Here is a 20,676-nt window from a genome sequence, read left to right as displayed (position 1 = left end):
GGGAGGGGAAGGGGGGGCGGGCGGCGGGGTGTCTGGCTGCGCTCCGCTTCCTCCCACAATCCCGTGCAAATGCAAAAAAAAAAAAAAAGAGAGAGAGAGAGAGAGGCAGACACAGGGCGCTAGCAGGGCCTGGGGGTGTAGGGTGCAGCGTTTGTACAGAAAGCCAGCTCCGCCGTGCGCAGACGCGCCTGGGAACGCAGTTCAGTTTATTTGATTTTCTTTTTAATTTTTGCATTATTTCACTCTTGCATCTGTTTTCCAAGATGTTTTTATTTGGGGAAAGAGCTCAACTCCAGTCCCCCAGGTGCAGCGCGATCCTGCCCCCAACCGAGCCCGCTTGCAATACGCACCCCCCCCCCATCTTTTCCTGGATTGCAAAGTGCCCCTGTGCGCGCAGGGGGAGCGCAGGGAAACAAGCGTGTGCACGAACGAGACTCTGCGTGTCCGTGGTCCGTGACACTGAGGGCGATGGCCGTGTCACACCCTCTCACATGCGAGTCTGCGCACTCAGACTGCGCTCCTGGGTCCGAGTTTTCACGCACTCCTACCCCGGGGGCGGGGCTGGCGGATACCCCCAGGTCAGACGACCGTGGAGGCCTGCGAGGGGCCGGGACGCGGGAACACGTTGCCTGGGAACTTGCGTGTATCCGTACGCAGCGGAAACACGTGTGCTAGGGTAGGCCTCGGGCCGGACGACCCCTACTCCCATCACCCCTCCGAGCTCAGCTCCGGAGTTTAAGAAGCCTGGGGGTTTCCGGAATCCGGTGCGAATCTGGGGCACGGTTCAGAGAACCCCTGCTCCGCTCCGAAGCCGCTCTTCAGCTGTGTCTCCTGAGACTGCAGGGGGAGGATAACAGCGGAGTCAAAGGCCCGGCTGTTTTTGCCCCATCAACCAAGACCACTCCGACCCGCCCTGGGCGTCTCAGCCAATCCCGGACCCTCTGGGTTCAAGACCCACCCTCCTATAATACACCAGACATACACACACACACAAGACCCACCCTCCTATAATATTCCACACACACACACACACACACACACACACACACACACACACACGGCTGGACCACGCCTCCGTTCTCCAAGCCTCTCCCTGGATAATAAGCTCAAAATTCTAAGTCCCGCCCCTAAGCCCACGCCCCTCCCCGGGCCGTGCCCTCCCTCTGCGCCCCGCCCCCAGGCCGAAGCCCAGCCCCATACCTTGTGTAGGGGGGCGGAGGTGCGTCGTGCACCCCTGAGGCAGCCAGCGCCTGCTCGTAGGTCGGGAGGCCTGGAGGTGAGGGTGGAGGCTGGGGCGTCTGCGGGCTCAGATCGCTAAGGGGCCTAATGAGTTCGACACTGGGGACAGAAGGTGCACTGTTAGCAGGGGAAACCTACAGGAGAGAAAGCCTTGGGAAAAGGTCAGACTTAGGGAGACCAAATCTCTGAGGGTGGTAGGGGGACAGAGTAAGGGAGATAGACCAGGGAAAAAGAGGGTCACCTTCAACCGAACTCTGCACACAGAAAAGCACCATGCAATGACAGGCAGGCACAGAAATCAACAGTTGCTGAGACAGGCTTATTCACAGACACATGTGCCCCAATACAGGCAGAGTCATGGAGAAACAGCCCTGCAGAGAAGCAGGCAGACACACACAAGAAACAGACACAACAGAGAAACACTCAGGCGCAAATTTCCCAGATCCACTCTTCCAACAAACTCTTCCTGGAAACCTCCAAATCCACTCCACTTCGAGAGGGATGCTCGAGCACTCTCTGACACTCTGCCACTGAGAAAGACACACCTAGACAACTCACACGGACACACACACAAAGACAGCCTCATCCTGTCACCCCAGAAACTGACGTCCCACAGATACCCACAGACCACAGGTTGAAGCCTCATCAGATATAACATCCACAGGATGAAGGTCACTGGTAAACCGGGTACTGCAAAGACAGCCAGGCAGCAAATATTGATGGACTTCCTATTTGGTGCCAAGCACTGTGGATATAATCGGATGCCGCAACCAGACACAGAATCTCACAGACTCTACATAGGACGATCTCCTCAGATCTTTTGGCAGTACCCACCTGCCCCCGATCTGGTCCGTCTCCTTAGGATGACCCTCCCTCCCCTGCTCACCCTGCTCTAAAGTTTTAAAGCCCCCAAAGCTCTCTTACTCTTGAGGACAGGAATGCTGCCTGCGGCCCCGACGGCCATGTAGATACCAGAAGGCTCCTAGGCCGGCCAGGATGATGAGCACAATGCCTACTGTCAGCCCCACAGCCAGGCTTGCGACATCCACTCGTCCACGTCCTGTGGGGGGGTGGAGGAGTGGGGGTTGTTTGCAGTTGACATACTTAGTTAAGGTAGGGAGTTCAGATAGACAATTTTCTGAGCCCCCATGCTGAGTACTGCCAGATTTTAGCAAATAATAATGAGGAGACCCAGTTAAATGTGAATTTTAGATAAACAATGAGTAACTTTTTTGTATAAGTATGTCTCATGGAATATATGAGATATACTAAAAAAAAAATTATCCCTGTGTATTTGAGATTCAAATTTAACTGGGGGTGTAGGGCGGGGAGCAATCCTGTATTTTATCTGGCAACCCTGTCCCCTCTGGAATGCAGTCCCTTTTACCAACCAGCCCACAGAGGGGCGGGGCCTCACCAGACAGGTCAGAAAAACTCATCTGTCAAGGCGGACATCCCCCCTCAGTCACAGAGTGATGGGGTTTAGGACTCATGTGGACCCTTGGCTAAGGTGAAGTGCCTTTAGCAATCAAGGTTTCATATCTGAGGAAAAGGTGGGTGGGGCACAGGGAGGACCCTGGCTTCCTGAGGCCTTGCTACGTCTTGCTGCTGAGGAAGCTTCCTTTAGGACTGGGTTGGGGGGAACTTTCCTCAAACAGTAAACCCCAGGCTTTTAGCCCTCTTCGCAAAAAGCTGCACTCAGAAGGTGGCGCTTCCTGATTCGGACATGCTTCAGGCAAATTCAAGAAGCCACCAGGCCTTGATAGGCCTGTAGCAAACCAGTTACCTCCCCTAGCAACCAATGTGAGGATTCTAGCCCAGACTTAGGGCCTGTTGCTAAGGATACACTCCTAGCAACCAAGCCACTAGGGGGGTGAGACGCCTGGTACCTGGAGGGGGGTCCTCCTGTGGGCAGGAGGCCTTGGGTCCTGAGCCTGGCTAGGTGTGGTTGCTAGGGAGAAGGCCTCCTTAGCAACCAGGGCAAAGCCAGGATGGAGTTGTGGGGGAGGGGGAACCAACCAGGTAGTGAGTGCTGCTGGCTTCTTTGGTCCGGCCTGGCCAGGCTTGGTTGCTAAGGAGCACCCCCCCCCCCCACTTAGCAACAAGGCTGCAGCCACCACGGGGGCCTCAGAACTCAGACGAGGGGTTGGGGTTGGGCCTGGGCTGATCCGGCAGGTGAAGACACACAGGCTTCCACCAACTGGCCTACCCCAGCCCCGTTGCTAGGGAGCAACCCCCTTAGCAACCAAGCTGCTGAGGCTCTGGACTCCAAAGATGGGCTCAGGTGGGCCAGGGCTTCTGAGTCTGAGGCCTCAGGGCTGTAACCTCTCCTTCCAACTGTCCCCCTTCCTGGGGACAGGGGACCTCCCCCCAGTGAGGTATAGTGGGATTCTGAGGCAAGGGCTCTAGTCTCAGAGGAAGGGCTTTCTTTGACAACTCCCTCCAGGAACTCAGGGAGCCTGGAATCTGGAGGGAGCCAGTTTTGGGTGGGGGATGGTGGTTCAGCCTCCTGGCTAAAGCCTTCCCCTAGTTGTACAGGATGACAGAGCTCTCCCAACTCACCTCCTTTGCCATTGTAGATGTAGCTCTCCCAAAAGCGATCCTTGAATGGGCAGGAAGAGGGAAGTCTGAAAAGCATCAACTGGAAGATTCCACACCCCCAGACCAGCCCACCCTGATCTCTGAGGCAGGAGGGCAGAGGGAGTTGAGGGGCAGGACCCGACCCCCAGGTCCTAGAGGGGACTCCTCCGGGGACCCTAGGTCCTCACCGTCAGAATATTGTCCTCAAAGTACTCTCGCGCCTCTTCCCAGGAACATATCTCCTCTTGACACTCCCGTTCCAAGTTCCCTGGCGTGAACAACTCCAGGTCCCAGTAATTGGCTCTTGGAACACGCTTATGGCTGCCCAGGAAGCTCTGTGCCTCTGGGGAGTCCAGGAAGACCTCTAGGCCCAAAAGACACACAAGGCATTAGTCACTCAGTTGTGTCTGATTCTTTGCCACCCCACGAACTGTAGCCTGCCCTGGTTCCTCTGTCCATGAGATTCTCCAGGCAAAGATGCTGGAGTGGGTAGCCATTCCCTTCTCCAGGGGATCTTCCGGACCCAGGGATCAAACCCTGGTCTCCTGCATTGGAGGCAGATTCTTTACCGTCTGAGCCTCCAGGGCAACCCAAAAGACATAAGGGACAGAAAACGGAGGGATCCTAAGACTGAGGATGTATGTTTGTGTGTGTGTGTGTGTGTGAGTCGCTCAGTTATGTCTCTTTGCGACCCCACGGACTGTAGCCCACCGGGCATCTCTGTCCATGGGATTCTCCAGGCAAGAATACTAGAGTAGATTGCCATTCCCTTCTTCAGAAGATCTTCCTGACCCAGGGACCGAACCCTGGTCTCCTGAATTGCACACAGATTCATTCCTGTTTGTACTACAGGGAAGTCCTTGGGGACATGAAGGAGCCTGAACTTAAGGAGACGGAGACTATGGGGTCCTGGGGAGGAGGCGACTGGAGCCAGGGTTTCTCTTGGGCCAGAGGAAGGTGGGTGTTGGTGCCTGGACGCTGGCTCTTCCCCCCAACACTCACCTCGGCCTTGCTTCCCACTGGGTGAAGTGTCCAGGCACGTGGCCAATCCCAGGTATAGCAGCAGCACAGAGGGGCGGCCCCTCATATTTTGTGGACACTAGGAACCAGGTGTGGTTAGATGAGAAGTGCCTCAGCCACTGAAGAATGAGGCCAGGTCTCCCTGATCAGACACTGTGGTCCATGAATTATAATAAGAGCAGACACTTACGTGGCCTGTAATCTGGATCAGAGACTGTTCAAGGTCATTTACCTCTATCAACTCAGTTTCATTTTCATCACAGTGCTATTATTATCTCCGTTTGATACAGGAGGAGACTGAGGCACAGAGAAGAAAAAGAACTTGCCCAAGTTCACACAGTTTGCAAGATTCAGAGGCAGGATTTCAGCAAATGCAGTGTCCCTCCAGAGACCAGAGCCAGGAGCTTATCTTTTTCCCAGCTGTTCATGCAGCACCCAGCATGGGTTTGGGCACACAGCAGGCGCTCGTAAGCACGTCCATTGATTGGATCCCTTTCTTCCTGATAATCTCCATGTATACCCATCTCTCTGTGCCCATTGCCACATCCACCTACAGCGTTTGTCGCTCAGTCGTGTCTGACATTTTTGCGACCTCATGGACTGTAGCCCATCAGGCTCCTCTGTCCATGGGATTTCCCAAGCAAGAACACTGGAGTGGGTTGCCATTCCCATCTACAGGCGATCTTCCTGACCCAGAGATTGAATCCAGGTCTCCTGCACTGTAGGTAGATACTTTACCGCCTGAGTACCAGGGAAACCTTTCCACCCACAGAATCAAAGAGTATATAAGAAGTAAAACCAGAGGGGCATATCCTGGGATCCAGCAGCTGAGGGAGGGGGCAATGATCCTGGACTCCTGGATTTGGGGGCTCCAACAGCCAGGTCGCCAAGGTGCCCAAGCCAAACTCTGCCTCCAGGGACATCCACTTACCTGCCTAGACTTGTGAGCACTGTCCTCTCCTTAATCGGGGCCTCCTCGGCTAACTGCGGCCAGCTGTGAAGAGGGGCAGGGGAGAGGGGAGGGGAGAGGAACGAGAGGGTACTTTGTTCATTAAAGCCGGCACAATCCTGGTTCCAGGCAAGAGGGGCGGGGTTTTTTATTACCTGCCCTGGGCGGGACTCAGGTAAGGGACAGAGTATTTAAAGGGACCTTATGAAAAAATTCATAAATAGAGAAAGGGACCTTATAATTAAGGGTATAACGTCCAGAGCCCCATAGAGAGCCTGGGTCTCCTGACACCATGGGGACACTTAGGGTGTTGGATAGGCGCCTCCTCCCCTCCCCTCCTATACTTTCCTCCTTCCCCACCCCCAGAGAGCTCGCCAGGCTGCGCTAGGGAAATGAACATCTAGATATCTAGTTATCTAGAAACTGGAGGGAAACGTATGCCTTAGTCCCTAGAGATAGGTAGGTATGCCGCAGTAAATTCCTGCTTCCTGAGACAATTTGAAGGGCTTTGACTTCCGATTTCTCAACTGCTCCATTTACAAAGCGGGGGCAGAGGAGCCGTCCCTTCTCTATTGTTTCTTCTTTTGCGGCAGAAAAGTGGATGATACATACTTTGGTAAGCGAGCTTTTCAATTTCTGGGCAAAGTGGTTAGTCCTTAAACACAGGCTTGAAGAGACGCAAAGCCTAGGAACAAGCAGGAAATTGCCCGCCCAGGGAAACGCCTAGTGTTTACTAAGCACGCCCCCTATTCACGCCAGTTTCACCGGCCGGAACCCTCGAGTTGCCACTCAGGTTTCCGGAGGGAGGGAAAAAAAGGAAGGGAGAATTTACTAAGCCAGAAGAGCTATCTCCGCCTCTAGGGGCAGAACTACTTCCGGTTTCTTCGCCGGGCGGAAGCGTCGGAGCGGAGCGGGAAAACAGCGCTCCTTTCCGGTGTAGGGGTACTGTTGAAGTAGCCACCGAGGAAAGAGGGGTCGTCTGTGAGGTGAGTTCCAGGCGGTAGAAGAATACTGTTCGTGCGATTGCCTTCCCGTGGGCAAGAGTCTTGTGGTCCTGAGGGAGACTGGGACAATATTTTGAAATCCTGACTTCCTGGCAGTTATTAATAGAGCGCTCTAGGTGCCTCAAGTTTGAAGCCGAATTGGAGGTTCTTTAAATCCCTTTAGGTAGCCAAACCTTCATTCGGCAGTTCTCCCGAGAGTATTAATTCCCGTGCAGACGAATGGGCTGCGGATCCCAGGGCACGGAAGAGACTGGGACTCCTGGATGTCTAAGGAGTGATATTGAATGAGAAGCAACCACCCCCCCCCCCCCCCCGCCACCACCACCACTTTCGTGGCCTCAGTTTCTCAGACCGTGATGGGGAGAGCGGGGAAGGGTTGTGCAGTCGCCGCCGCTGCCTCCTTGCACCTTTTTGACAGGCCCTTCCCTCTTGGAGTTGCTGTAGGTTAACGTTTTCCTCTGTGGAGCTTTGGGGTTAGGCAGTCATAGGTTCTCACCTTGATGGTACTGCTGATGCGTTGTGAACTGAGGCCTTAATGGATCCTTAAAGCAGTTTTACTTTAATATTTTATTATGAAAATGTCCCACCTGTCAGGTTAGTTTCTTTCTCTTCCTCCGTTCTTGTCGCGTGGCAACAAAAATTTGGAGCAACGGACGAAAAGGCGTAGAACAACAGACAAGTTACAGCTCCATTCAGCTCAAGCAGATAATCTTTTATTAATCCAGCACTCCGTAGGAGTCCTCCTCATCCTTCCTGTCAAGCCCTCTTGGCTTCCCTTTTTACACTTCAGTCTCCTCCTTTTGGCTTTGCCCCGTTCAAAGTAGGGCTTGTACCGACCATCAGTCAATGAAAGGGAATAAAAATGGGCATACGCTCAAGGCCAAATGATAATTATAAGTTGTATAGCTTCAGGCTGTGTTGGTTATGTCTTAATAGGCTCCTAACTGCCTAACCGCAGGTAAGGTTACTTGGAGAGGCCCCTGCGGTCATGTTATATCCACTGTGTGAATAGGATACATGTGCAGGAGTTGAAAAGTCTCTGTGGTTGTATTTGTAGCATATTTGTGAGCTCTCCTGGCTGTGTCTCGGAGTTTAGAGACGGTTTGCATCCCTTTCAGCCAGGCTTCCCCTTGTTGCTCATGTCTAATTTCCTACCTAACACAACTTACATAAAAGTGGGATCATAATATAAAAATCCCTATGGCCAGAGTTTCTGTTTATTAATACTTTTGCCATACTGGCTGGGTATTTTTTTTAATATATAAGGCAAAGCCTGTCTATCGTGACATGTCACCCCTAAATACTTTAGGATACGTGTGTAAAAAGCAGAAACATTTTCACAACACTTATACTTCAACTTTTTTAAAATGTTTCAGCAATTTTTTTTTTTAATTTAAAAAAGCATACAGGCACACAAAAAAGTGGGAACATTTTCTTCCATGGCCATAATACTATTATCATAATCATATTATCATATTATATCATTATCATACTATTATCATAATACTTACAAAAGCAACCCTAATAAAAATGTCAGTTTGAATCAGAATCAATTCAAATAATTGTTTTGTCTTTTAAATTTGTCTTAATTTCTAACAGGCTCCCCCTCCACACATCCTGTTTTGTTTTTTTTTTTCTTTTTAAATATTTGTTTGTTTATTTGGCTGTGGTGGGTTTTAGTTGTGGCATATGAGATCTTCGATTTTCGTGGTGGCATGTGGGATCAAACCCGGGTCCTCAGCATTGCGAGCACAAAGTCTTGTCACTGGACCACCTGGGAAGTCCAGTCATTTCTGTTATTATAGTGCTTTTGTGATGTATTGACTGGATGGGTGGTTCGTTTCATTGATTACGCACCTACCTGGGCCCTATTGTTGGAAGTCATTAACTGATACTGTCATGCCATCTCTGTGCCCAGCCCCCACCCCCAGGTGCCAGGCAGTGCTGAGACCCAGCCTAGAGTCCAGCCCAGGCCCCACCTCTAGGGGACTCCTAGTCTGGAGGGAGAAATTCTGAGATGGCTGTAATGGAGGTAAATCAGGGCATTGTCAGAGCATCAGGAATACCTACCTCAGGCTTCCTGATGGGGCCTGGGAGGAGGAAGCGGATGGGATTTCCAGGGTCGGGTAGGGGGAGGACCAGGCCCACAAGGATGTCCAGGAGTGGAGCCAGGCCATGCCTGTAGGAGCTGCCCCATTCCACACTGAGAGTCAGCACAGAGCCTAGGGCCACCTGCAGCCAGGCGGCACCAGCCATGGCCTCGGCCACAGACGCAGATGCCTGGGTCAACCCCCGGCTGCAGTGGGCACCTTCTCCCTAAGCGAAAGTGAAAGTCGCTTGGTGGACTCTTTCCAACCCCATGGACTGTATTCTCTAGGCCAGAATACTGGAATAGGTAGCCATTCCCTTCTCCAAGGGATCCTCCCAACCCAGGGATCGAACCCAGGTCTCCCACATTGCAGGTGGATTCTTTAACGTCTGAGCCACCAGGGAAGCCCAAGAATACTGGAGTGGGTAGCCTATCCCTTCTCCAGGGGATCTTCCCAACCCAGGAATTGAACCAGCGTCTCCTGCATTGCAGGCAGATTCTTAACCAACTGAGCTATCAGGGAAGCCCTTCGATTCAGTGGAGTTAACATGTATAAAAGGCTTATAACAGGGCTGGGTTTACCAGACCTCTTAGATGAATACCAGTCACTATTAATAGAGAAATCTCAGATGTTCCCTTTTTGCTTTTAGGGAGCCTCCCTCCTTCCTGCTTCCGATACTTCCTATATCTGTCTGTGAGTTCCTTGAATGTAATTGGCCCTTTGGGTTCCCTTAACACAGGCCTGCACCCCCTGGGACAGCCAGCAGCATCCATGTGACCCCATGCTCTTCTCGGGAGGGGACTTGTACCATCCTTTAGTTCTTTATTTTTCTCATCCTTTAGTTCTAAGAGGGATCTCTGACCTCAGGAGATTGAGGACTCAAACAAATCGACTGCAGAAAAAGACCTGGGGAGATAATAAGGGAGATTTGAATACCAGCTGGATAGTAGATGATGTTAAGGAATTATTAATGCATACATAGTATTGTGATCATGTTTTTTAAACACAGTAGCCACGAGTCCCCAGAGGCTGTGGCACGCTTTGATACTTGTCTCAGGGCCCCAAGGGACTGTATTTTTTTTTTAATCACTTCATTTTAATTAATTTACATTCAAGCACCAATACTGGATTCAGTCCCTGGGAAACTTTTAAGAATGTCTGGTGCAACCAGGACGTGTGATTGTACATTTGCTCCTGTAAATTTTATGAAATCTAAATGTAGGACAAGTTCCTCCAGTGAAAATTGTTCTCTGAGTCGAGACATACTAAAAGAGTGGACTAGACTGTGGATTTTGAAGATTTCATAGGAGAATGGGAGCGGATTAGCCTTTATTCTTGGATTGTGACCTCCCCGGGAGGACTGCCAGCTGTCACGTGACTGAGGGGGGCGGCTCTGGAGCCCCAGTGCCCGGGTTCAAGTCCAGCTCTGTTGCCAGGGGGGCTCCATGGGCCTGGTTTCTCCTCTGTAAGAGGGGAAGGTTGATAGGTAAGAGCTGCTCTTCCTTGGCCGTGTCCTCTCTGAAGTGCTAGTGACAGCAGGTGGTGGTAGTTCTGTTTTCTGAGCCTGTCCTAACTGAGGAGACCATAAACCTGCCCACCCCAGTCAGCGGTTCTCAAACTTCTTGGTCTCAGGATCTTAAAAATCAGCAAGGACTCCAAAGAGCTTTTGTTTGTGGAAGTTCGATCCATCACAGTTTGCCCCATCAGGGGAGTTCCCTGGTGGTCCACTGGTTAGGATTCCGCACTTCCACTGCTGAAGGCCCGGGTTCGATCCCTGGTCTGGAAACTAAGATCCTGCAAGCCACAAGTGCAGCCAAAGGAAAAAAGATTTGCCTTATAAGATGAAAACAGACATGAAAGGGTCTTTATTGAAATACTCATATAACAAAAAATTCATCTACTTAAAGTATACAACTCTGGTTTTTCATAGAATCACTATTTTGGTAACCATCTCCACTTTCTGATTTCAGGACATTTTCATCACTGCAGAAAGAAACCCCATCCCCCTTAGCAGCCACTCCCCACTCCCGTCCTCTCTTCTCCCAGCGGGTGGCAGCCACCAGTCTCCTTTCCGTTTCTATGGATCTGCCCATTCTGAACCTTTCATATAAACGGAATCAACAATAGGGCCTTTTGTACCTGGCTTCTTTCACTCTGTACCAGACATCTTTTAAAGCCAGGGTTGTACAAGCACAAGTTGCCCAGCCTCTGGAAAACTCCAGCAGACACTCATTAGGGAACGAGAGGAACAGAAGCAAACACATATTGGTGTCATGGAAATCATTCTGTGGGCCCCCTGAAAGTATCTTAGGGACCCCTGGCGTCTCCACAGACCTTACTTTGAGAACCACTGGCCTAAGCAAGTGGCTTCACTTCTGTCCCTCCGTTTGCCTCTCTCCAAAGTGGAGATGCCGATGAAACAGACCTCAGAGGGTGGCTGAAGTTAGACGATTGATGAGATGAGGCCACGGGGAGTTGGCCTGGGGGTCAGGGGTCAAGCAGTGTCCCTTGTGCTTATTCCCGTGACAGCCCAGAGAAGTAATGATCCCTCTCTAGCGGTTCCTCTCTTCTCAGAGAGAAAATGTCCCAGTCTACAAAGCCAAAGAGCTTGGCCACAAGACAAGCAGCCCAGTGCCAAATACCACGGAGGGTCAAGGCAGTTGACAACTAAGAATAGAGTGGGGAATTTGTCCCTGCGGAGGTGAACTCGACCTTCATGAGTGGTGATGGGTGGGGGGACGGGGGCGGAAGCCAGGGGGCCAGGGCAGAGGAGGGGGCTGGCAGGTGAGCCGGGGAGGCGGCAGGTGCCGGCCACCTACTCCAAAGCTGGGGGGTGAGGGGAAGCCGGAGGAGGGGCCGTGGGTCAAGTTGGGGTGTTTCACCAAGGTCAACCTCTGCACGCAGCACAGTGGCCGCGGCTGGAGTGACAGGAATGTTCCACATCGCAATTGGGGTGTAGTTAGGAGGGTGTATGCATCTGTCAAAACACATCAACTGCGTCCTTACGGGTCTGTGCATCTATTCCCTGTAAATGTACCTACTGGGAGGGAGACGCCAGTAGGGGGCGTGCAAGGCCCATAAGTTCCAGAAGAGGTTTATGTTTTGAAAGAGAAAGGCAAGTTTCTGAAAGCATCACAAACCAGGGAAATAAAGATGAAGTTGCTTTTTTATATTTTGGGAGCCCCTGGTGGTGCCCCCATCCCTACCTTCTGGATCCTCCTTGCAGCCAGAGAACTGGGGAGAATAATTTCCTGAACATTCCATATGCCAGACTCTGTGTATGACTTCATTTAGTCCACACAGCCATCCAGTTAACGTCAGGTACAGCCCATGGTTCTGCGCACCTCTTACCAAAGGGCTCTGAAAGAGAATTACCCGTCCCAGCGAGGAGAGGGCCCAGGCCAGGCAGAAGGTCTTATTCCATTGATCCCATCAACCCTCAGCTTGTTCGATTGATTTACTCTTGTTAAAAGGGGCTTACTCTTGTAATCCCCCTAGTCTTCCACTAGCCGGTAGAGACCCTGCCTACCAATGTGGGAGACGTAGGAGATGTGGGTTCAGTCCCTGGGTTGGGAAGATCCCCTGGAGGAGGGCATGGCAGCCCACTCCTATATTCTGGCTTGGAGAATCCCATTGACAGAGGAGCCTGGTGGGCTGCAGTCCATGGGGTCTCAGAGTGGGACAGGACTGAAGCGACCGAACGTGCATGCATCCGTCCCCTAGTCAGTCCCCTCCCTTCCGTGGGCAGCCATTGTTATATGCATGACCCTTTTGTTTGCAGGTGTTCAAAATGTATTGTTTGGGGCACGTGTAGATTGTTTTCTTTCTTTTCGCCCAGCGTCATGGTTTTAAGATCCACCCATGATGCTCTGTACACACCCAGTCAGTTGCACCTCACTGCTGGGTGGTCTCCTTGGTGGGCAGTCACTGCCCGTTCCTGCGGGATATTCAGTTGCCTTCAGCTACCCCCCAGGATAAACGACACCACTGTGAACATCCTCGTACATGCGCCCTAGTGGGTGTCGTCTCTGTGCAGAATCGCCTCCACTCGCTTTGTGGAAGTCCCCCAGCATCCCTTGCGGGGCGCCTCTCGCCAGCCCTCACCCTGGTCTTGGCTCGCGCTCACAGCGCTGCCCGCCGCCCTGGAGAGAGGAGCATAGTGATGTCCCATCGTGGCTCTCCTGTGAGGAGAGCTTGAGGCATCCACCCGTCCGTCTTGGGCCGCTCCTGTAACTCGCATGTTCTCACCCTTGGCGCGTTTTCCTATCAGGGTAACTGGGTTTTTCTGGTTGATTTACCAGTCAGTTCTCCCTCTAACAGTTGTTTTGAAAACTCGGAATTTATTCCAACGTGAATGATACGTGAGGGAACAATTTGAGCAACAGGCACACTGCACCTAAGCGAATCCAGACACGCTCAGTTGAAATGCGCATGTAGCATCCACACACACTCGAGAACCCAGAGCATCTGCCCAGCGCTTTGGTCTTCCATGCGTGTTCTTGCCCTACCCATCGCCTCGGATGCCAGAACTTTCCATCAGATGTCACGTAACGCTCCTTCCACCACCTCAGGATAACTCACAACTTGTGCCCCTTCCAACACCACTTCCAGAAGCAAACTTCAGGCCTTTTTCAGGATGGAGTGCCTTTTTTTTTTTTTTTTTTGAGGGTAGAGGCCTTTCTTAACCATTTAATGAGTGGAAAACTGTCTTCCCCTGCCCCACTCCCAGCTTCCCCATCAGGTCAGATCAGGAACCATAAAGATCCAGTCCTCTCTTGGGCTCCCTCCGGTCACCACCACCTTGCAGCTACCTCTTCCTCCCCCCGGGGATGACGCGGCACGGCAAGAACTGCACAGCGGGGGCCGTCTACACCTACCATGAGAAAAAGAAGGACACAGGTACTGGGTTTGGCGAGGGGGGCAAATGGACCCCATAATGCCCAGGTCACTCACGTTGCCCCTCTAGTTGAGCTTGGTATGCGTGTCTTTCTCCTGACCCTGTTAACACAGCCCACGTGACTGATGGTCATAACCAGAGACGTAACAGCCCACACAAGCCAACAACCTTTTCCCTGCCTTGTACATTAAGTGCCTTCCTGCTTGAATTCATCTAAGCCTCCTAAACACCCACAGAGGAAGGAATCAGTGCTGTCAGTCCATATTCCAGACGGGGAAACTGAGGCCCAGAGAGGTGTGGGCACTTGAGCTTGTTCCCAGAGCCAGAAGGCCTGAGGGGAGTCAGCCACGAGCCTCTTCCCCCAGCTGGCTCTCAGGCTGCCTCAGAGCCTGTCTGTCTGTCACTTACCCTCTGGGGATGAACACCTGCTGTGGGTGTGCCCCGCCCCTGACACACAGACCCTGGGCACAAGCTCCTGACTGCACAAGCGCCCCCCACCTCCGCTGTGTCCTCGCTGTGTCTTTCTCTCCGAGGTTGCACAAGGGCACATCCCCTGTCTCTCCATCCCTCTGTGTGTTCCTGTCCCCAGCGGCCTCAGGCTACGGCACCCAGAACATTCGACTGAGCCGGGATGCCGTCAAGGACTTCGACTGCTGCTGCCTCTCGCTGCAGCCCTGCCACGACCCTGTCGTCACGTAAGCTGGGCATGTGAGTGGGCTGGTCGGGGGGCAAAGGGCAAGGGAACCACTGGAGGGGCTATACAGCCAGGGTGCCCTAGGTAAGCCACCTACCCTCCCGGAGCCTCGGTGTTCCCCTCTGATACCTGGGCACGATCCTAGTGTACTTCGTGGGGTGTGGAAGAGAATATGTTCATAATAGAGGGTAGGGCTCCTGGAACACTGCCAGCCCATAATAACTGTTCGTGGAGTGCTTCCTGTTATCTGCCTCTTGATTGCAGAAGCTTCCCTGGTGACTCACATGGTAAAGTGTCTACCTGCAATGTGGGATACCCAGGTTTGATCCCTGGGTTGGGAAGATCCCCTGGAGAAGGAAATGGCAACCCACTCTAGTACCTTTGCCTGGAAAATTCCATGGACAGAGGAGCCTGCTACAGTCCATGGGGTTGAAAAGAGTCAGAGACGACTGAGCGACTTCACTTCCCTCACTTGACTGCAGAGATCCAGCTGATGCCACATAAGCCATACCCCCAGGCAAACCCTTACCAGGCGGGACATTCCAAGGACTTAGGAGTACCCTTCCAGGATCCAGGCACAGGCCAGTCCTTTGGTTGGAATATGCAGGGTGTGGACAACCTTGGCCTCCTGAGCTAACCCTTTATGGCACAAGATTTTCCCCTACGCTTTGGAGCACATTACAAAGCCAGGAGTTAAAACGGCGCAGTCACCTCTGAGAGCTAAGCAGATCCCTGAGTGAGCTGCTGCCTGTAAGAGGCTTAGGGGGTCCCCAGGACAGGGAGCTGATGTTTGACGGGTGGCTGTTAACTGCTGGCCATGCTTTCTCATCCTCTCTTCTCTTTGCAGCCCAGATGGCTACCTGTATGAGCGGGAAGCAATCCTAGAGTACATTTTGCACCAGAAGAAGGAAATTGCCCGGCAGATGAAGGTGAGCCCGTTTTATGGGTGAAGAAACTGAGGCCAGGAGATGTCACAGCACTTTCTAGAGGCCACAGAGCTCATCAGTGACAGAGGCAGGGTTTGAGCTCTGGTGGTCTGTCTCCAGCCAAGCTGTTGACCACTGCTGCCAAGGGACAGAGAAGCCACCGAGTCCCAAACCAGCTAAACGGGAAATGGTTTGGGTGTCCTACACTTGATGGGAGGAACCAGCCGAGGCAGCAGAGATACACAGCATATGACTGTGCGGCCACCAGCCTGCACCAAATAGAGCCTCTGCCCGGAGTGTCCCCTGCGTGTGTCCCGGTTTACCCTCCTTTAAATTCAGAGAGCCACCCCACCCCCACCTAGGGTGCCCCAAACCCACAACCCACAGGAGAGTACCCGGCTCACTGCTCCCTGGCCACCTGCAGGCCTACGAGAAGCAGCGGGGCGCCAGGCGAGAGGAGCAGAAGGAGCTGCAGCGGGCGGCGGCGCAGGACCACGTGCGGGGCTTCCTGGAGAAGGAGGCGGCCATCGTGAGCCGGCCCCTCAACCCCTTCACGCCCAAGGCCGCCTCGGCAGGGAACGGCCCAGGTGAGAGAGAGAGATGAGTCTGCAGGTAGGTGGGGGGGGTCCCACAGGTGCCTCTGTGGGTGCGGCATCCCAGCCCCTCCCCGCTGCAGACGATGCCCAACCCGGGTCCAGTGCGGGCCCCGCAGGCAAGGACAAGGACAAAGCGCTGCCCAGCTTCTGGATCCCGTCGCTGACTCCCGAGGCGAAGGCCACAAAGCTGGAGAAGCCGGTGAGACCCGTATCCCAGCACGCACCCGTGCGTCCTCTTTGCCAGAGAGGGCCAGGTTCACCTCTCCGACCCCCTGCCCAAACCAGGGTCCTGAAGGCCCCCTCCCCATCCTCCCACCACCTGGCTCCAGCGCCACCTGCTGACCCTGCCTCCCTCTCCCACCCCCACCCCCAGTCGCGCATCGTGACCTGCCCCATGTCCGGGAAGCCGCTGCGCATGTCCGACTTGACGCCGGTGCGCTTCACGCCGCTGGACAGCTCCGTGGACCGCGTGGGGCTCATCACGCGCAGCGAGCGCTACGTGTGCGCCGTGACCCGCGACAGCCTGAGCAACGCCACGCCGTGCGCCGTGCTGCGGCCCTCGTGAGTCGTCAAGGGGACAGCCAAGGGACATGCTGGACGCGGTGGGTGTGGCCGTGGCCCACTGTCTGGGGCGGGGCCCCTGATCCTCAGCCCCCGACCCTCACCTTTACCACAGTGGGGCGGTGGTCACCCTGGAGTGCGTGGAGAAGCTGATTCGCAAGGACATGGTGGACCCGGTGACTGGGGAGAAGCTCGCGGACCGCGACATCATCGTGCTGCAGCGGGTGAGTGGCGCCCCTCCTCCCCGCCCCCTGGCCTTCCGGTAACCCCGCCCTCCTGCCAGAGGCCCCGCCCCTTTGTCTTAGCCCCGCCCTCATCAAGCCAGGGGCCAGGGATCAGCCTCACTTCCGCAGCTAGGGAACTCTCATGGCACCCTCTCCTCCTACAGGGCGGCACGGGCTTTGCGGGCTCCGGAGTGAGGCTGCAGGCGGAGAAGTCCCGGCCGGTGATGCAGGCCTGAGCGCGGGAAACCAAATAAAAGGGGCTTGGACGCGACTGGCCATGTGGCGCCTTCATTCACCGCACCGGAGCCCAGGAGCCCGGGAATGGCGTGCGCTCCGGAATGACTGTGCTTTGAAAGCGTGGGCTAGGAATGTTTGGTGTGGTCTCACGTTAAGAGTGAAGTCTGAGTGGAATGCAAACGCACAGATGTAAATGGGTTGAGTGGCCGCAAGTCGGAATGTGAGCGGCAACCACCGGAGGGCGCCACGTTAACGGGCTAAATGGAAATCCCCGCGCATTCCTTTTGAGTTAAACCAAATTTGAAGCCTGGGAGCTTCAGCGGCACGTGTCTCCCATTGCAAAGTGTAATAAGACACCCAAAGGTAATGAAGTGCTGTGTCTGTGCGAGAAAGGCATCCAGGCTAGAGAAGGCTGTGAGGAACACCCCCTCCCCCGCCACCTGAAGGCTAGAGGGTGGAGAGGAAGAGGAAACCGCAAGTGCAAAAGCCCAGAGGCAGCAGGTGGGTGTGAAGAGTGGGAGGAGGTCAGAGCAACCCGGTCTGGTGGACCTGCCTGGAGCTCGGACTCGGCTGGGAGGGCAGGGGGGCCCTTTCAAGCTGTTTTTAATAACCGTTGAGTAAGAGAAACAGACCCTGTGCAGTGTGGAGAACCAGAGCTAAAGCTGCAAAATATGGCAAAGAGTGTAAAAATAAAGACTGGAAGTCCTGCCTCTCAGAGCGATCCCCGGGTTCTGTCCTTCCAGGTCTTCCTCTGCCAGGTCTTTCTCTCAGGAGTTTTTTCCACCAAAGAGATTTCCATACACATACTGCTCCGTTCATTGAACAGTCACTGCCCTTTCATTTTGGAAAACGGCCTTGTCATCTAAAGCCCAGACGAGATTCATAAGTGTCCTTGAATGCTGGGCAAGCTCATGTCTGGTGTAGGACCAGTGGGTGCATCTGGGGTGCTGCAGGGAAAAGTTATCAGTAGGAAGGTGGGTCATCCTTGCTTGCACTCTGGGGAGCCCGCAAAACCCAGCACTTCCTCCCTCAGACATTTCTAGAACCTTCATGCCCTGCCCTTGGGATCCCAGTCTCCAGAAACTAGCTCAGGTGCTGCTGACACTCAAGGAGCCCTTGCCCTCTAGGCCTGTCGGTCTACAGTGTGTGTGAGTCCTGGCCACAATCTTGAGGGAAGAATGCTTGTACCCATTTTGCAGAATAGCTCACTGAGGCTGAGGAGGCTTGTACAAAGTCACACTGCTCAAGGCGATAGCTGAACCCAGGTTCCCCCAGAGATCAGCCACCTCTGGATCCCCTCGTTCAGTCCTGCCCTTTCCCCCATCATTTTACGCTTCCTCCTCCCTCAGACTTTACACATGGCCACCCACACACCTCTCCACCGTAGCAAGCTCTCACCCCATCCCTTTATACCCAGAATGAAAAGAGATCAGCCCTCCCTAAACACCCCCAATCCCTGTCCTTCCTAAGAGCCTTTAACCACCCAGAGTCTTTTCTCTTGGGACCACATCCACCCAATGACTCCAATCCTGTTTATGTGTGGTACAGGCCACTCACCACCCCAAATAAAGACTTAAAGGTGCAACTTGGAAATCCCAGATTTCCACAAGGAGCTCAAATCTCACTCCTTAATTCACAGGCCCTTTGAGATACCCTTTCCTGGGAGGGGTAGGGTGCAAGTCAAGGTCTTGGCTCTAAGAGGTTTTCTTTAAGATTTCAAATGTAACAAGGAGAGGAAGCAAGAGTCAGACCACAGCAGAAGCTGAAGGGAGGAACGGGAAGTGGAGACAAATTCTGGCTTTTCTCAGCAGAGGTTCTCTAGATGCTGGTCTACAGTTTAGAGCAAGAAATGGGCATGGGGGGGTGGTACTCGTCTTGACCGTCAGCATCAGCTAGCCCACAGACAGCATTTTATGACAATTATAATTACTGGTTGAGATTTTTTAATGGGGAGACTTTTCTAGAAAGGGAAAACTATATAGACAGGGAGCAAACTGTTGGTGTCTAGGGGAGCAGGAGGGATTGACTGCAAGAAGGGCTAATAAGAACTTGAGGCGGCATGATGGATCTATTCAGTATCTTAATTGTGGTGGGATGACTGATTTATCAAAACTCATAGACCTATACAGCAAAACAAGTGGACTTTATCTGAATCAAAACGTTAAAATGCAAAAGGGGATATCGTAAGAGTAGATTTTCATATCCCTCTAAAAATGAGCATAGCAATTCCAGTCTTACACATCAGTTCAGTTCAGTCGCTCAGTCGTGTCCGACTCTTTGCCACCCCATGAATCGCAGCATGCCAGGCTTCCCTGTCCATCACCAACTCCCGGAGTTCACTCAGACTCATGTCCATCGAGTCGGTGATGCCATCCAGCCATCTCCTCCTCGGTCATCCCCTTCTCCTCCTGCCCCCAATCCCTCCCAGCATCAGAGTCTTTTCCAGTAAGTCAACTCTTCGCATCAGGTGGCCAAAGTACTAGAGTTTCAGCTTTAGCATCATTCCTTCCAAAGAAATCCCAGGGCTGATCTCTTTCAGAATGGACTGGTCTTACACATAGACCCAAGAATAAAGAAAACATAATGTTCATGCAGAAACTTCGACATGAATGATTCTAGCAGCACTAATCCTCTAATAGCCCCGAAGTAGAAACAACCCGAATGTCCATCAGCTGACGAGTGGGTAAACAAAAGGGGCTGAATCCATGCAATGAAATATTACTCAGACATAAGGAATGAGGTTCTGATCCATACTACAACGTGGATAAGCCTTGAAAGCATTATACAAAGTAAAAAGTCAGACGAAAGGTCATGCATACTGTGTGGCCTCTGTTACCTAAAATGTCCAGAATAGGCAAATCCATAGAGACAGAAAGTAAAGTAGTAGTTACCAGGGGCTGAAGGGAGGAGGGAAGTTGAACGGTTCTATGAAGACCTACAAGACTTTCTAAAACTAACACCCAAAGGAGATGCCCTTTACATTATAGGGAATTGGAATGCAAAAGTAGGAAGTCAAGAGATACCTGGACAAACAGGAAAATTTGGCCTTGGAATACAGAATGAAGCAGGGCAAAGGCTAATAGAGTTTTGCCAAGAGAACGCACTGGTCACAGCAAACACCCTCTTCCAACAACACAAGAGAATGCTCTACACATGGACATCACCAGATGATCAATACCAATATCAGATTGATTCTATTCTTTGCAGCCAAAATAGAGAAGCTCAATACAGTCAGCAAAAACAAGACCGGGAGCTGACTGTGGCTCAGATAATGAACTCCTTATTGCCAAATTCAGACTTAAGTTGAAGAAACTAGGGAAAACCACTAGACCATTCAGGTATGACCTGAATCAAATCCCTTACAATTATACAGTGGAAATGACAAATAGATTCAAGGGATTAGATCTGATAGAGTGACTGAAGAACTATGGATGGAGGTTTGTGACATTGTACAGGAGGCAGGGATCAAGACCATACCCAAGGAAAAGAAATGTGAAAAGGCAAAATGGTTATCTGAGGAGGCCTTACAAATAGCTGTAAAGAGAAGTGAAAGGCAAAGGAAAAAAAGGAAAGATATACCCATTTGATTGCAGGGTTCCAAAGAATAGCAAGGAGAGATAAGAAAGCTTTCCTCAGTGATCAATGCAAAGAAATAGAAG

At 52.5% G+C, this 20,676-nt stretch overlaps 2 protein-coding genes across 6 annotated transcripts; one reads left to right on the top strand and one right to left on the bottom strand.

Annotated features, from left to right (window-relative positions):
• Positions 1–252: 252 nt before the first annotated feature.
• Positions 253–6,565, bottom strand: PRRG2 (proline rich and Gla domain 2). 5 transcript variants are annotated; one of them, XM_069551232.1, is made up of 8 exons: positions 6,401–6,565; positions 5,771–5,833; positions 4,822–4,992; positions 4,008–4,183; positions 3,802–3,841; positions 2,164–2,299; positions 1,201–1,338; positions 253–837 (listed from the first exon to the last, which is right to left on the bottom strand). In XM_069551232.1, the coding sequence occupies exons 3-8, from the start codon at positions 4,904–4,906 to the stop codon at positions 819–821; spliced, it is 594 nt and encodes a 197-aa protein (XP_069407333.1). In that variant the 5' UTR covers positions 4,907–4,992; positions 5,771–5,833; positions 6,401–6,565; the 3' UTR covers positions 253–818. The 5 variants fall into 5 exon arrangements, with proteins under 5 accessions (XP_069407333.1, XP_069407337.1, XP_069407336.1 ...); XM_069551236.1 differs by having other exon boundaries at positions 4,822–4,918; XM_069551235.1 differs by having other exon boundaries at positions 4,822–5,041; positions 6,401–6,551.
• Positions 6,566–6,580: 15 nt separating this feature from the next.
• NOSIP (nitric oxide synthase interacting protein) lies at positions 6,581–17,732 on the top strand. The gene is made up of 9 exons (XM_069551230.1): positions 6,581–6,774; positions 13,612–13,781; positions 14,369–14,474; positions 15,321–15,402; positions 15,824–15,986; positions 16,076–16,194; positions 16,369–16,556; positions 16,672–16,780; positions 16,945–17,732. Exons 2-9 carry the CDS (start codon positions 13,712–13,714, stop codon positions 17,014–17,016), a joined length of 909 nt encoding a protein of 302 aa, XP_069407331.1. The 5' UTR covers positions 6,581–6,774; positions 13,612–13,711; the 3' UTR covers positions 17,017–17,732.
• The last annotated feature ends 2,944 nt before the right edge of the window (positions 17,733–20,676 follow it).

This window comes from Ovis canadensis, chromosome 14 (assembly GCF_042477335.2).
Source record: "Ovis canadensis isolate MfBH-ARS-UI-01 breed Bighorn chromosome 14, ARS-UI_OviCan_v2, whole genome shotgun sequence".
Lineage (NCBI taxonomy): Eukaryota > Metazoa > Chordata > Mammalia > Artiodactyla > Bovidae > Ovis > Ovis canadensis.
The sequence above is the reverse complement of the archived record's forward strand: the minus strand, read 5'-3'. Positions and strand labels throughout refer to the sequence as shown.